General features: G+C 56.7%; 5 protein-coding genes across 5 annotated transcripts; 4 read left to right on the top strand and 1 right to left on the bottom strand.

The window, feature by feature from the left end:
- Positions 1 to 230: 230 nt before the first annotated feature.
- Positions 231 to 2,710, top strand: SPSK_00434 (uncharacterized protein; the record flags this gene model as incomplete). Its single annotated transcript, XM_016727403.1, has 3 exons — positions 231 to 2,352; positions 2,419 to 2,545; positions 2,614 to 2,710. 3 exons carry the CDS (start codon positions 231 to 233, stop codon positions 2,708 to 2,710), a joined length of 2,346 nt encoding a protein of 781 aa, XP_016582730.1.
- A 1,527-nt stretch (positions 2,711 to 4,237) lies between these two features.
- Positions 4,238 to 5,125, top strand: SPSK_00574 (phosphatidylserine synthase; the record flags this gene model as incomplete). The annotated part of the gene is made up of 3 exons (XM_016727540.1): positions 4,238 to 4,316; positions 4,390 to 4,485; positions 4,566 to 5,125. The coding sequence occupies 3 exons, from the start codon at positions 4,238 to 4,240 to the stop codon at positions 5,123 to 5,125; spliced, it is 735 nt and encodes a 244-aa protein (XP_016582729.1).
- Positions 5,126 to 6,352: 1,227 nt separating this feature from the next.
- SPSK_00437 (f-box domain containing protein) lies at positions 6,353 to 8,773 on the top strand (the record flags this gene model as incomplete). Its single annotated transcript, XM_016727406.1, has 1 exon — positions 6,353 to 8,773. The coding sequence occupies one exon, from the start codon at positions 6,353 to 6,355 to the stop codon at positions 8,771 to 8,773; it is 2,421 nt and encodes an 806-aa protein (XP_016582728.1).
- A 360-nt stretch (positions 8,774 to 9,133) lies between these two features.
- On the bottom strand, positions 9,134 to 10,750 carry SPSK_00500 (ubiquitin carboxyl-terminal hydrolase L5; the record flags this gene model as incomplete). Its single annotated transcript, XM_016727468.1, has 4 exons — positions 9,134 to 9,522; positions 9,585 to 9,975; positions 10,037 to 10,294; positions 10,361 to 10,750. 4 exons carry the CDS (start codon positions 10,748 to 10,750, stop codon positions 9,134 to 9,136), a joined length of 1,428 nt encoding a protein of 475 aa, XP_016582727.1.
- Positions 10,751 to 11,576: 826 nt separating this feature from the next.
- Positions 11,577 to 15,713, top strand: SPSK_00380 (nuclear envelope pore membrane protein; the record flags this gene model as incomplete). Its single annotated transcript, XM_016727349.1, has 1 exon — positions 11,577 to 15,713. The coding sequence occupies one exon, from the start codon at positions 11,577 to 11,579 to the stop codon at positions 15,711 to 15,713; it is 4,137 nt and encodes a 1,378-aa protein (XP_016582726.1).
- Between the last annotated feature and the right edge of the window lie 604 nt (positions 15,714 to 16,317).

Here is a 16,317-nt window from a genome sequence, read left to right as displayed (position 1 = left end):
CCACGAATCAGTCAGCAACAGCCTCGCTTTGGCGACAAGAGGATAAACCAAAGAAACGAATTGCAACACAAGGCCAAGAGAAGACAAGCCGAGGAAAAGGTGGGGAGAAAAGGGAGCGAAAAGGACAGGACAAGTTGCGAACAAATACAGGAGTAGGCGCAGGACAGGAAAAGTGAAAGCAAAAACGGCCCAGGAACAGCTGGCGGGTTTGCTCGTTCTGTTCCATCATCATGGCTCCTTCGTTCCTCAACATCCGACAGCTTCGCAGGAAATCCAGAACCAGCCTCAAGACCGACAAATCAACAGATGCCTCTAGCGATGGTGGCCATAGTCACGGTACGACTCCTACCAGTGGTTCCCTTACGCCGCCCTCTCTCGGCCACCAATCCGATCCCAGTCTGCATCTCCAGCAGCGTGGTAACACAACACCACCCCTCGTCCCGCCGTTGCCGCCGCTCGCGTCCTCGGTGAGCTCGACTTCCGTCAACACAAAAAGATATAGCGTCAACGGCATGGCTGGTCTCGGTTCTCCCATGATGAACGGCGGCAGCCGCGCACTGCCTGTCTCGCCCTATTCCCCACGCATTACCAACGTCGCGGACAATTCCTGGGCCTACCAAAAGATCCTGATCATCAATGGCACCATTGGCGATGGCAATCTGCAGAACCTCGACGGTGTCGTCACGGTCAGCCGCCTTGACGATGGCTTCCCACCCGTACAATGGCCCGTGACCGAGTCGCACTTCAAGTCCCTGGTGTACCTTATGCCTGGCGCCAATAAGCTGCGCTTCGACTTTGCCAGCCCCAAACTTGCCAACAGCGGCACCTCCAACCCCATCCACTCCTCCTTCATCACTCTTCACATGGTGCCTCCGACCAATGCACCGCCATTGCAGTTGGCCATTCTCTTGGCTAGGGATTCCCCTGGTACCTTTGATGCTGTGCCTGCCCGCGTTGAGCGCGAGGGCAACGGCCTGGAGACGGCGATCCGAAAGTTCCGCATGGCGGCGTATCTGTGGCAGAGCTTCACGGCCGAGCAAATGTGGCGCAACCGTCTCGGTCGCCGTGTATTCCGTTTCGAGGAGGAATGGACACAGGGCACGGCCAATTTGCGGGACCGTGAATTCGGAACGATGCGCTCTGAAGCGCGCATTCACGTTATCCGCACCGACAAGACCATCGCCGAGCTGCGGAGTCTCGACAACGCTCAGCAAAATGCCAAGGCGAAGAACCGTGACGCCTTGTACAGCATCGCAATCGACGCCGTCCGCAACTACTTCCAGCCCAAGTCCGGCCAGACCATGTACGTCTCCGTTCTGCTCCTCGACGCCCATTGGGACAAGGGCGCACAGATGATCACCGGCCATGCAGCCCTCGGCGGCGGTGCAGGCGATCTCCGCGTGGGTGTTTTTGGATCACATGCCATGCAGAGTTACCCGACCTGCTTCGAGGAGGTGGTCCCTGCGTTTAGCGATTGTACGCCGACTGATCTCAATTACGTCGGGAATGATGCCGGCGAGTCCGGCAGCTCGTGGGAAGCGGCCAACATTGGCATTGGCGCCCACCTACACGAGACAGGCCATCTACTCGGCCTGCCCCACCGCGAGAATGGCATCATGCTGCGCGACTACGTCCGGTTGAACCGCAGCTTCCTCACACGCGAAGCATACTCGACACGCACCAAGTCCAAAGGCGGCCTGGTGCTCGAGAAGGACGAGTGCACATGGCACCGCCTCGACTGCCTGCACTTCAAGACGCACCCCTGCTTCCGCCTACCCAACGATCCACCTTCGCAAGTCGACGACAGCGTCCAAGCCTGGCCAATTGAAGGCAATTGTGTGGCCATCACGGCGGCATCGGGCGTGGCATATATCGAGCTGCACGCCGAGGGCGACAGCGTGTGCAAGTCGTGGATTGAATACCCACTCGACAACGGCGCGCCACTCCAGCGGCAAGTTGTACTGACTGAGCAAGACATTCGGAACAGGCTGCCCGAGGCCAAGCGCCGGAAGGACCCGATCAAGATTGCTGTCCGGGCATGGGGGGGCGGCACTTTGGTGATCGACGATGTACGCCAGCTCGTGTCCAAGGAATCGTCTACAAAACTGAGTGGTGGTATCCTCATGGGTAAGACGGCCTACCGGAGCGCCAAGCTCGGCCGTGGCCAGATGCAAGGCACAAACGCAAACGAGGTCATCTTCACGAGCGCACAGCAGCAAAATCGCGTGCTCTCACGGGTCGTCTTCTACCACGGTCGGGCGCTGGACGGTGTGGAGTTTGTATACGACGATGACTCGCGGCAACTATTTGGCAAGCGCGGCGGCAAGCCGGGCGGCGACTCATTTGACATGGGTAAGCCAGCTACTCCGTCTCCGAAGAACCCAAACTATATTTGAGCAATTAGCTAACAAGCAGTAGATGTCCGGCGAGGTGAATACATTAGCGGTTTCAATGTCCGCGCAGGAGCCTGGATCGATGGCATCCAGATCCTGACAAGTTTGGGTCGGCGATCGCCCATGTACGGCAACGCTCACGGCGGCTCTGGGTATGACTGTTTCTGCTCCTTCCGTGATTGAACTCGACGAGTGAGGGCCTAATATACTAACATTGCAGACATACTCTGATCCCACCAAGAGGATACACCATCTGCGGCGTGTCTGGCTCCTGTGGTTCATGGGTCGATTCGTTTGCTGTCCTCATCACGAAATAAGCTTATTATATTGCAACGTTTTGCGAACAGTCGCATCATATATCCAATTTCGTCCGCGTTCCGCCTTCTCTTTTCTCTTTACCTCTCCGTCTTTATGCACGCTTGCATGATCTTATTTTCCTTGCACATACACATTTACACATAATCACGTATACATACAGAAAGGCAAACAACAAATGTTTGGTTTTGTTGTTATCAACTGGTAGATGAAATCTGAACAGCCAAGTGATTACCACGCTTGGGGCTTCTTTGGTTATATTCTATTTTCGTTTTGTCTTGTCTCGTCTATTATGTGTAGTGGAGTGCCCGGCTATCCTGTGCGTGAGGGTAGGAATTGTAAAACGATGTATTTCGTCCCCATGACCTACGACTTCACCTACTATACAGCAACTACAGGGCTCGACGATCTGCGATTTTTGCACGCTGGGATTCTGCACGGAGTAACTATGACGCAGGCCAATTTGTGGCTAGCAAGGAACGAAGGAATAATGGCAAATAGAAAACCGCTGATATCATAGGTCTCACTTGGCTCTTTTAGGGCTACTGCCAGGGCACCGTCATAGACATTAGCATAGCAATGGTTCTAATTTGGCTGGAGACCTCTCTCTCTTCTTTGTATCGCCGTGGTGCTACCGCACAAGGCCCCCTCTCCGTCCACAGTTTGCTGAGAAGAAGCCTGTGCAGCGGAAAAGAAGAGTGCAAAGAGAATTCGATGTTAGCGCCATAAGGAGTGAAATCACAAGCCAAAACGACATCGGAGATGTCAGGCGGTCTGAGTCTTAGCCAGGTCTCTACGAACGTTTGCCCCTCCCCAACCTCCTTCCTCTCAACATCCGTCAGTGCTCCTTCGCAAGAAGCAAGTTTGGGCAGCAAGCTGCATAGCTCTGAAAGGAAAGAGCAATAAACTCCGTCCGATCGTAAACTTTATTTACCCAACCTGCCGCCTTTCTCCCGTTTATATTTGACCGCCTACCTGCTTTTGACTACTTGCCCTTGCTACTCTGCGTTAGCGTATTTCGTTCTGTGCTGTTTTTTCTTGCGTCCGGTAGTTCCCCGCCACGCCAGCAAATATAGTGCCTTCATCAACGTCAACAGTTTTGGCCTGGTCCTCAACCAAAAATAAAATAGAAAATACGGGATGTAGTGGCATCTTTCCCCCCCTTCACCGGTTCTTACTTTTGCCCTGCTGCAAGCTCCTCACATCCTGTCTCCGCATTCTCCTCCCGAACAAACACGACCCCGAGCCTTTGAATCTGGAAGAAGCGCACTCTGAATCCTGAGAGCAATTGCGACAGTTTACCTCCTTCCCTCCTTCTTTCATCGAACCGCGTCGGCAAGCTCCACTAGTCAGGCCTCTCTCCTTCCACTCTAGTCCTCAAATCTCTCGTTCTCTCCTTCCTGCCTTCTCCACAGCGTCTTCCGCAACCGCCCCTTCCACAAACCTGCCGCCGCCTCGACGATTGGCTGCCTCGAAATCACTCCCGTTTCTTCTACCATCGCCCACTTTGTCACTCGCCCTCCCTTCCCATGTCTAGACGGACCTCCGCTATGGCGAACGGTAGCAGCACCGCGCCGGCCAGCGGCAGCGCCGAATTCAGCCAGCCTGGTATGCTCATCCCATCACCTTCTTCTCACCTCGCCTTTGCTTCCGCTGTACTGACATATACATGTACATGTAGCATATGACAAACAGAAGATCCTCCTGTCGACGGACCCTGGCCACTTTTCTCTTGTTCGCGCCCTGCACCTGGCCGATTTCATCACGGAGCTCAACGGTATGCCTCGGCCATCCTGTCCGGCCCTACCGGCCTGTCGCAACGTTATGCTGACTCAGTTTTTCTTCGTCTTACTTTAGGCCTTTGCGGCATCCTCTCCATCTTCTCCTCTCTGCGGTACTGCATTGACCCGACATCTCGCTTTAACCTGTGGATCGCCCTGGCGCTTCTCCCGCTGGGCCTCTTCTTCGACGCCATGGACGGCAAGGTCGCCCGGTGGCGCAAGAAGAGCAGCATGATGGGCCAGGAGCTCGATTCGCTGGCCGACCTCATTTCCTTTGGCGTGGCCCCGGCCGCCGTCGCCTTCTCCATTGGCATCCGCTCGACCGTCGACCACGTCATGCTCGCCTTCTTTGTGCTCTGCGGCCTTACCCGCCTTGCCCGCTTCAATGTTACCACCGCCGTCATCCCTAAGGACAAGTCCGGCAAGGCCTCGTACTTTGAGGGCACGCCCATCCCAACGAGCCTGGGCCTCGATGCAATTATGGCCTACTGGATCAGCCAAGACTGGATCCTGGACAACCTCCCGCTGGGCGCGTGGTTTGAAGGCACGGCATTTGAGCTGCATCCGATTGCGCTGCTGTTTGTGGTGCACGGCTGCCTGATGACCAGCAAGACGATCCACATTCCGAAGCCGTAAGACTTTCGACGGAAAGATCCGAAGCAGACCAGGCAGACAATGTTGTGGTGCATTCCGTGGAAGAAAGACCGGCCGAGCTGCTGAGGTTGGTCTTTGGCGCAGGAGGAGCAGGCTTGCAAGATGCCGTCATGATGCAAGGGCAAGCGGGCGTCGAGATGATCTGTCTTTGCATAGAACACGGCCTTGTACTTTTTTTTGGTCATTTTCCCTTTCCGATTTCACGTATTTGATATTTTCTGGTTCTGTATTGTTTGTTTTCCCGTCCCCTCCCTTTCCCCACTCGAATGTTCTCAACGTTTTTGGTCTGGGACACGTTGGCGTGCTTTGTTTGGCATTTTATATACACGGCATCTTTCTGAAAGTACTATGAACCGAAAAAAAGAAGATAAGAATAAAGAACATAACAGCAAACGGTTGGCGTAGGAACAGGGAAAAGGACATGGACACTGTCATCTCGGGTTTGTTCAACAGGATACCAAATTGACGGCTACTATTTTCGTTACTATTTATCGAGTCTTACCATTTGTTCTGCTTTGAAGGTGTGCTCCAGAAAAAAATAGAGGCATTTTAATGAGGCGCCGATAGAAGTGTCAAGTCCGACAAAAGGCTCCGGAAAGCGGACAGGTCCTCCAGTTCATGGGGGTAGAGAAGGTCGCCCCAGCGCTGCTCTATCGCACCTTCGCCGGCTCTCTTCCGGAAATTTGGGAGGACCACCCCGCAATCTGCCAGCCAGAACACGGCCACAGCTGCTTCGGTATTACGACGTATTAATTACCCCTGTAATTATAGCACGCCACAGGCGCGAAGCGAACCGTGGGTCGCCGCTTCCCAACACGACCTAACGGTTAGTACATATGTTTGAACCGCATCTCTTACCGGTTTCGCAAACGGAATGGTTTTTTAAACGACACATGTTCCGGACGACCTTCCAGCATTCTACCAAACCCACCCTCGCGGTCCAGCAGCACCTATTTGGTACCTTTCGATTATTACAGATGCTTGTCATTCGTCTCGCATCGCAAGATCTTTTGAACATCAGCGCCGGCGCGACCTTGGGCGTCTTGAAGCCAACAATTCTAGCTGAGCCCCTCCACCTGAGCGCTCCCTTCATCCCCTCGCAGGCGACACCCGCCAGCAGACCGCCGTGGCGCATGATTGCAGACACGCTCTTGTAACCATCTGCGAGGACCGGGCCTTCCGGCCAGCCCAAGCATCCGCTCACCTGCCATGGCGTCTTTTGACCAGGCCCCTGACGAACTCATCGTCCAAATCCTCTATCTCATACCCTCCACCGACCTCATCGCCTCCGTGCAACGCCTCTCTCGCCGCTTCTATCATCTCTGCCAAGAGCCGAAGCTCTGGCTCGCACGATGCCGCTCAGACTTTGGGCACTGGGCCGGACCGTCCCGTGCCCGTCTGGCCCGCGCAGGGCGAGCCAATCGCGGACCTTGGAAGCAGATGTGGCTGGATCGCCGGCGTGGGGACGCCAGCACAGCTCGGCACTTTGAGCATGTATTGGCGTCTAAGGTGAACCGCGTGCGCCACCTCGAGGCCATCTGCCGGCGCGGCCTCAACGCCAAGGACTTTTTGCTGCAGCAGTACCACCTGGCCGACGATGCGGCCGACGACGTCCTTGCTCGACGATACTACGCCAACACGGCACTTGCCAGTATCCATCGGGGGCTGGCCATTGAGGAGTGGTGCAAGGTGCTGTGCGAGTCTAACGGGTTCCACCGGCTGGACCGTGCCCTGGGCGCCTTCGACATGTTTGTGTTGCACGACGCCGACGAGGACATGGACCGCATCGAGGAGCTGCTTGACCAGCTGGCCGACGAGTTCCGCCGCGACCACCGGCACCCGAGCGTCGACAACATGACAGTGCGCGAAAAAGCACATGCGCTTGTGCGCTGGATCCGCATGCGCAACCTGGCCGGCATGGCCGATCCCAGTCTCAACTACCGCAACATGCGCAACTGCCTGATCGGCCAGGCGCTGACCGACCCGGAGCACCCGTCGCTGCCCATTATCTCGAGCGCCATCTTTGCCAGCATCGGCGAGCGCATAGGCCTGCGTGCCTTTTGCTGCGCCGTGCCTGGCCACGTCCATGCCACCGTCTTGGGCAACCCTGGCGAATCGGTCGACGGCACGCCGTTGGCTTCCGATCCACAGCAGCCACAACGACCAGGGCCTCCCACCGTCTCTCGTGTGACGCTTCGGGAACGAACTTTGGTGGAAGACGGGATGGACGAAGACGGGATGGGCGGCGATGGTCCTGGGCAAGGCGAGCGTGAAGGGTACAACGGATCGTCGTCCTCATCCACCCCGTCTTATGCAGTGTCGCCCATTGCGATTGCTGCCGCAGCCACGCACCAAGTGCCCACCATGACTTACCAGATGCTGCAGCTGTGGCCAATGGCGCCTAACGATCCACGTCCGTTCACAGAGGTGGTTCGGAATCCGGCATCGTTACCGGATAACGGGGAGCGCATGTTTCTCGATCCATACAACAACGACCAGGAAATGTCACTAGGGACTTTGCGCCAGAGCATTGCCGAGGTCGACTGGGGCATCGTCGAAAACCGTGACTTGCACTTGTTGCCAATGCCGACATCGGCAATCGTGTTGCGCGTGGCGCTCAACATGGAGGCCAGCTGGTCGCACGCAAACCAAGTGTCCAATGTGCCCCAACTGAGCACCGACGCACGTCGACTCCGTCGTGGTGACCCCGATATGAACCTTGAGGCCCTGTTGTACGCGACCATCTGGGCCACGGCGCTGATGCGACCACTTGACAGCCCCGGCTGGGACCGCTACCTCGACAGCTTGCTGGCGCGCTTTGCTCACTTCTACAGCGAGGATGTCTGGATCATTGCCAAGTTCTTGCTGCCGCTCTACGACCGGTACGTGGATTTGTCCGGCGGCATCGGTAACGTCGGCGGTCTTCTCTCTCGTCTCGCGGCGGGCCGATTTGGTGATGACAATCACAACAACGGTGGCAACGCAGATGACAATCTTCCACCACCACGGCATCAAAACGGACCGCCGCCGGCCGTCAACAACCACGCCAATGGCCAGCAGGAGCAGCAGCAGCAGCGCCTGCGTGGGTGGACGGACCCGCGTGTCATGATAAAGATGGTCTACAACCTCGACCAGCGCCAGCCGCTCGTCAGCCGCCGCTACACGCAGGACATTTGCGAAAAGGTGCTTTTCCGTATCGGCCAGGTCTTCCGCCACCGCCGTTTTGGCTACATTGGCATTATAAACGGCTGGTCACCCGACGACCCAACCTCCCTGCCGTCGCCCAACAACATGTCCATGGCCGAGACGACCACACCCAGTGACGCAGAAGACAGCGGTGGCAGTGGACGCGGTACGCCCGTGCCGTTTCCAAACGGTGGTGGACCACTCGCTGACACGGCTGCTGCTACCGCAGCAGCGCCGAGGCGGCGTAAAAAGTCAGCGTTCTACACGTGCCTGCGGACAGGCGTCGAGCGGCAGGTGGTGGCGCAGCGCAACATTGAGATTGTCACGGACCCGGACCTGGTTCCGGAGGCGCTCATGTTTTTGGCAGGCAAGCACTTTAAGCGCTTCGACAGGAGCACTTGCACGTTCGTATCCAACCTAAGGGAGTTTTACCCTGACGACTGAGGAGTGAAGAGCGAAGGGCTATAAAGCAAAGGCATATAAAGAGACGAGCAAACGAGCAACCGGCACGTTTGATTTCAGAATAGCGAGGCGCCATTGGATTGCACATCTATATCCGTTTTCCTGCTAGCATTTATAAATACACACGGGTTGATAAGCCCATCTCCGGGTTTTGTACGTTTTGTTCATTGCTTGCAATATGTCACATCTATCTTGTCATTAAACACCGTAGTACTTCATTAGTCGCAAATGTCCTGGAAAGAAAGAACAAATACTAAACCATATAATACATAGGACGAGGGAAATTACAGGGAGGAGATATAGGAAGCAGATAAACAAGTGTCAGCAGACTCGAGCTGTCTTTCATACCATTTCATCCTCTTCGATGATTTGATCATCTGGTTCACCTGTGGCCAGGCGTTGCAGCACGCCTTTGTCGGCTAACTTCTTGAGCCAAAAATGCACTGCCGGTGTGTAGTCGCCCTTGCGGGCTGCTGCACGGCGGACGCCACTATCGTCTTCGTCATTGCTGTTCGTCGTTGGAGGACCCCATTTGGACGTGCCGTTTGTGCCATTATTGAGCTCACCCACCCCATTTGACTCGTTCGCTTGACCAGCCGCATTTTCCTTCTTGGGCGTGTGGCACAGAGCAAGCAGACTGAAGCCAGCACTCTCATCGTACGACGCGTACTTCGCCATGCGAGTGGCAATGCGTTCTCGGGCGCTGGCCGTCCAGTCTCCGTTGAATGGGCCTTCATGTAGGTTAGCAGAGAAGATCCTTAACAGCGTACAAATCGCCTCTAGGCTGACGCACCCAACTTTAGTGGTTTCTCTTGCATGCCGTTGAGTTCCCACACGTCGTTGCCCATGGGGACATAGGCGATAAAGTGAAACGCCGGCTCGTCTTCGTCGGCGGCCTTTTTTCGCTTCTTTTTGTTGTTTGCATTCTTCCGTTTGGCCTTTTTGCCGGCTCCAGCCCACTCCAACTTGAGCGAGAGGTCAGACATGAGCATGTCAATGCGTCTGGCAAACGAGTTGTGCGTAGAACGGATGGCTTCATCGCTGCTCAGCAGGTGGCCGCGGAGCGCTGGGTGCAGAGGCTGTGTGGCCGCCTTGAAGCGCGTTAAGTGCTCACCGAGGCCAAGACGCTCACAATTCATGGCAATGTTGAGCATGGCGATCGTACCGCAGGCATTTTCTGTCGTCTGTGAAAGAGTTAGGAAAAGCAGAAAGCAAACTTGCGTAAGATCGAGAAGAGTGGCCCACCTGGTTGGCAAACCAGAGATGCTCTGGGCAGTGCTCATATTCTTCCTCTGCGTCCTCCTCCACGAACTTGTACAAAAATATCAAGCCCAGGGGCTCACTTGAAATAATGCACGTTAGTCCCATACACTTGATTCTTGGCGTGCTCATCAAACGAGATACCCACGGGAGATATGAGATGGACGACTCGTCCACGCCCATTAGCTCAAAGATGGTGGCATCTTGTATGCCTAGTCCATTCAAAATAAAGTTGAAGAATTCCTACGTTGTGCGAGTCAGTCAAGACTGTTGCGGAGTCACAAGAAATTGCCCATACAGGTCACGTACTGGCTCCGACTCAATGTCACTCCAGCCCTGCCATGCCTTGAGCTCGGTCTCGGTGATCGGCGTAAACAGCTGCTCATGGATCAAGTCCCGCGAGGGGACCGCTGCAGTCGCGTCGTCTTCGGCAACGATCACGGCCGTAGCCGCCAACGCCCTCTGTGCTGCCGCACGGTGTGGCCGCGATGTGCGAGGTGCGGGCGACGGTGACACTGGAGATGACGGCAGCTTCATCTTGGCCTCGTCTATGGCATCATCCTGCAGGGTGTCTGTAGCTGTGCCTCTGACGGTCGTGGGGCTGTCCACACTACCATTAGTGCTGCGGGTGCCGTCTTCTGACACCTTGGTCCGCTTGGAGGGCTGTGGCGAGCCGGTGGAGGCTTTCCTGCGAGTCATCGTGCCAGACAGAAGCTTGCAGACAGTTGTGATGCTGCAGCTTTTTGGATCGGCAGCCTCAAAGTCTGGCGCCAGGGACCTCTATCATGAAGGGTGGGTACAAATGAGAGTACTCTCGGTATTCAGCATGGCTACTCGATCTTGCATTTTGTGCATTCGCAAAGTCGCTCCTGTGTGGCCGCTGTCGGTCGGTTGTCCGTCGTATCAATACCGCAAACAGCTATATCCACATCTTGGAGCTGCAGACGATTTATGGGCAGCTACAAATATGGTCACCACAACGTACTAGCGCACGGTGTGCTTAAATATTTTTGAAACTGTTCTGGGTCGTGCCTGCACCAACAGACCAACTGAACCGTCGTTTACAGTTGCCCCTCTTTTCTGCAGGGCTACTAGCCAATAAGCATGCTTGACAGCAGGCTGCACTTGCAAAATTATTGTTGCTTCCTTCCTGGCCCGGCAGCCCAGCGCGTCTTGACGTGAATGGGAAGGAAGCTTCAGACGGGCGACACAGAAATTGACGAGAATCAAGAAACACACACATCACAGTTGACAACATCGACACTACGCGACGCCCCTACATAGGCCAGCTCTTGGTACAACACGAAACGAGCTGCAATAGATACGCTGCCACAATCTTTTCTGCACTTGATTCTCTCGCGCGCAGCCATCGCCAACTGCTGTACGACATCTCGACATTTTCTTCCTTCGTTGGTATCAGTATCCTTTCGTTTTTGTCGAGCTTCACGACCGACCTTCGCCTGGCCCAGGCCCTCGCATACAGCCCCAGAGCCCCTCCTACAGCTTCTCCGTCACTGGGGATGCCATGAGCGCCACGCCTCGAGTGCGCTCCGGCGCGTTCCCCCAGACGCCGACCACCATCCGCGTCGGCCGTGGCGCGCCACCAACACCTTCACCCAGTCCGCCCGTCGATGACATTCCCAAGCGCTCCTCCGCGGCACCCAAACCGCTGTTTGCATCGGCACGCTCGTCCAATATCTCGACACGAGGTTCGACTGCCGCGGCGGGAGCAGCTGCGGCCGCAGATTCTGCGGCACCAGGGCCTCTCATCCCGCTGGACGTTATTGACGCCCCGACGCAGCGTTTCTACGCCGTCGCCCTTTATGTCCTCTTGATTGCTTGGAAGTGCTACGACTGGGTGCAGCTGCTCGAGGACAATGGCGAGTCGTTCTGGCTGTTCCTCAAGTGGATCGGCCTCGACTTCGTCTTCCTGTTTGGACTGCCCGAGGTGCGCATTCCGTGGCTCGAGCTGTCTCAACCTGTGACCACTTTCCTCTTCGTCTGCCATGTCATAACCGACTATCTGCTCATGTTCAACATTGGCGTTCCCTGGCATGCGTGGTTCCTCGGCCTGCTCAAGATCTTTTACGACCGCGAGCTGTCCATCTCTGAGCACTACGTCAAGGCCTCCAGCATCTTGCAGAACTCGTCGCTCATCTCCGGTCGCCAGATCATCAACATATTGCCCGAGGGCTCGGCCATTTTGAACCCCAGCGGTCTGCCCTTCTGCATCGGTGGTCCGGGGGGTGCGGCTGCAGGCAGCAAGACCAACATTGCGTCTCTGCCGCTGTACTTCAACGCAACTATCCCGGCCGAGGTCGAGCTTGTGCGCCTGGATTTTGACACCAACGAGGAGGAAACGCTGCGTCTGACCAAGACGCAGCTCCGCGAGATTTCCAAGCTCGTCAAACGTCAGGAGGCTTCGGCCGACGGCACGCTGGCTGCTGTTCGCTTTGATGTGCCGGTCAAAAAGACGGGTGCGTACCGCCTAGGCCGCGTTCTCGACGAGTACAAGCTCGATGTGCAGCGCCCGAGCCCCTTTTCGTTTGTCGTGTCTTGCCCCAGTGCTCGCGTTGGTGGCGGCGGCGATCCCCTCTCGAAGCAATCCTCCTGGACCTCTTCGTCGTCCTCATCTGGTTCCATCACACGCTGCCACGGTGATCTGTCCGACCTGCTGCTCGAGGTGGATGGCACGCCGCCGCTCAAGATTGTCTACAGCCGGACCATCAACGGCAAGGACCACAGCTTCCACTTCCAGAGCCTACAGCCTGAGGGCTTCGTGTCGCCGCTCCTGGGCACTGTCCCTTCACGCTCATCTGGCTTGTCCTCTTCCGCTCCGTCGGCTCGCTCCCACGAGCCGCTTGACTCGGACGCTGTTGTTGCGGCCAACTTCCCCACTCAGGGGGATGCAGACATCTCTTGGGCCCGCTCTCGCCGCGTCTCTGTCGGCCTCAATGAGACCATGCACGTCGGCGGTGAGTGGCGCTACTCTATTGACGAGGTCCACGACGCCTTTGGCAACGTTGCCAAGTACAACGAGCCCGTTGAGGATCACGAGGTGCGCCCGCGCCCTCCCAAGCATCTGGTCCAGAGCTTCCATGTTCGCGAGCGCCCACGTATCCGGCTCCAAGGCTGCGACCTTCGCCAGCCGCTCAAGGTCGCCCGCGGCAAGTCGACGGCCTTCCCCGTCCGCTACGACATCCCCGGGGTGCGCCGTCCCGAAGACGGTACCGCCCACACGCTGACGTGGCAGTTCTCGCCCATCGACACTCTCACAAAGAGTGGCGACCACGGCGACGTTGTGAGCCTGGCGACGTTCAACGCCCGCCATGCCGACGAGATGCCCACCATCTCTACACCCGGTCTCTACACGCTCAAGTCGGTGTCGTCCGGCTCGTGTGAGGGTGAGGTGCAAGAGCCTGCGTCGTGCCTCCTGCTGAACCCGCTCGAGCCTAAGCTGGCGCTGCGCTCCGAGGGCATACCCGACAGCTGCGGTGGCAACTCAATCGGTCTTCGTGTCGATCTTGACCTCGTCGGCACGCCGCCTTTCCTCGTACGTTACGACGTCAGCTCCAATGGTGTCGTCCGCCATGAAAAGGTGCAGGTCTCCGGCATGCGCTACCAGCTCGAGCTGGTGCCCCGTGTCGCAGGCAACCACAAGTACATCTTCCGCTCCATTGACGACGCCGTCTACAAGTCCCAACCGCTTTCTGGCTCTGAGATGACTCTGGAGCAAAACGTTAAACCCGCTGCCCGCGCCTCCATCGAGCACCCCACGGGCAAGACCAACGCCTGTCTCCAGGATTCGGTGGGCGTCGCTATTGCGCTGTCCGGTGAAGCGCCCTTCACACTCGAATACGTGCTTCTCCACGAAGGCAAGCGCCGCGCCTTCAAGCAGGAGAACATTGACAAGTACCGCCACCGCATCGAAACGCCCGCGCTCGTCCAAGGCGGCGAGTACACCCTGGCCCTCACGAGCGTGCACGACCGCAGTGGCTGCCGCACGTTCTTACAGGGCACTGGTGGCGAGCTGAAGATCACGGTACGTCGCCAACGACCTCGTGCCGCCTTTGGCCTGCTCGAGAACAAGCGCCGCGTGTTTGTTGTTGAGGACGCAGTGGTGCGCCTACCCCTGCGTCTCACGGGCGAGGGGCCCTGGCGGGTCTCGTACCGGAACCTGGGCGTGGCGTTTGATGAAGCTGGCAAACCCACCCACCCCGGCCCGCTGGTCACCCGCAGCCTCAACTCAGGCAATGACTTCTTGCAAGTATCAGAGCGCGGCACGTACGAGATCATCGATGTTGCCGACAACCAGTGCGTTGGTCTGGTCGATAACACAGCCTCTGTCTTTGATGTCGACTGGTTCCCGCGGCCGAAACTCTCCTTTGTGCAGACCGAGGCCATCCAGGAGAAGGGCAACCTGTTTGTTAAACAGGACGTCTGTGAAGGTGACGTTGACGGCTTCGAAATTGACCTGCGCGGCTCGCCGCCCTACCATGTGGAATACGACGTGCGCCACAATCCTGCCAAGGGCTCGCAAGGGTCACTGATCCAAAAGCAGCTCGATGCCGCGCTTGGCCGCGCCTCCATCCAGATGGACACTAGCAAGGCTGGTACCTACCGGTATGAGTTTGCACCCCCGGCCGACACCCTTTATAACAACAACCGAGTCAGCTCGGGCGGCAAAGGCGTCCCGGCGCTGGTCATGCAGCAAACAGTCTACGCCAAACCGACGGCTGCTTTTGCCAAGGCCGGCCAGTCGTTCAAGTACTGCATGACGGAGCAGGACAACGAAGACCGGATTCCCTTGGTCCTGACGGGCGTGCCCCCTTTCTACGTCGAGATGGAGATCAAGCACCAGAGCGGTGTCGTGTCCGAGACCTACCGCGTGCCTTCTATAATGACGCACAACTACGGGTTACAGATCCCGCGCCAGCACTTGCGCCCGGGTACGCAGCAGGTGCGCATTCGCAAAGTCCGTGATGCGCGCGGCTGCCAGCAGAAGACGGACGATGTTCCGGGCGTCAGCGGCAAGAGTGGCTTGAGCGACTCGCTGCCGGCCTCCACGTCGTCTGTGCAAGTGCAGCTCTTTGAGGCACCTGCCATCTATGCGCTCGAGTCGCGCACGGACTACTGCGTCGGTGAGCGTATTAGCTACACGCTGTCGGGCACACCTCCCTTTGATGTGTGGTATACATTTGGCGGTGTTTCACGCAAGGGCGCGTCTGCCACGACCACATTCCGCCGCGTCGCCGAGGCGCCCGGCGAGTTCACCATCTCGGGCATCAGTGACAAGGCGTCAGAGTGCCGTGCAGCAGTCAACCTGACACGCGTCATCCACCCGCTGCCATCTGTGCGCGTGTCGCAGGGCCGCACGTCGCGTGTCGACATCCATGAGGGCGGTGCCGTGGAGATGATCTTTGAGTTTGGCGGCACGCCGCCTTTTGAGTTCACTTACACGCGCAGCACCAACGCGCGCAAGGGCCAGCGCAGCCAAGTGCTCGAGACGCGCCACGACATCTCGTACGAGATGACGAAGACGGTGCGCGCGAGCCAGGAGGGCACATACGAGGTGGTTGCCATCAAAGACAAGTTCTGCGCCTTTTCGACACAGCGGGGCGCCGAGGGCGCCGATGGAGGCAGCGGCAACAAGCGGAATTGAAAGGCGAGGGGGCGGGAGATGTTTCTCGGGATGCAAGGCTTATGTCTGTTTTACCTTGTGTGTGTGTGTGTGTTTTTCCTTCTGAGTGTCTATCTGTGCTTCGTTTTCATCTTTGGTTTTTCTGTATCGAGCCTACCTCATTTCCCCTTCTCCCCACCTGTTCTCATTTTGCATAAGCAGGGCGTTTGGAACCAATTTGTGTTTATTTCAATCTCGTTGTATAGGAACTGGACAAGAATAAAGAAGACGGTTAATAAAATCTACATCGTCTACTACTATTGCATGCTGCGTCGTGCCAACTTTGTAGACGTCCTAACTAGAAACCCTCCTTTTTGGCCTACTGGGTTATAAGGTACATCGTGGCTTCCAATTTGGGTAGACTCCTTTTCGTATTTTTTTGGGTTGTTTGTTGTGTACATGTTTGTCAATGGCGCCTGCCTTGCTTGGGCATGACGCCTCCTTCCCCCCATCCCATAAGTCCATAAGTCTAAAAACGCGTTAAATAACTCGGTATTATGTCCTCGCTCAAGATATGTCCCATTTTCTCCTCTTTTGTTCTTTTGACCCTTATATTGCAACCTGCACCCACGCAGACTGGTCGTTC

This window comes from Sporothrix schenckii, assembly GCF_000961545.1.
Source record: "Sporothrix schenckii 1099-18 chromosome Unknown Cont49, whole genome shotgun sequence".
NCBI lineage: Eukaryota > Fungi > Ascomycota > Sordariomycetes > Ophiostomatales > Ophiostomataceae > Sporothrix > Sporothrix schenckii.
The sequence above is the reverse complement of the archived record's forward strand: the minus strand, read 5'-3'. Positions and strand labels throughout refer to the sequence as shown.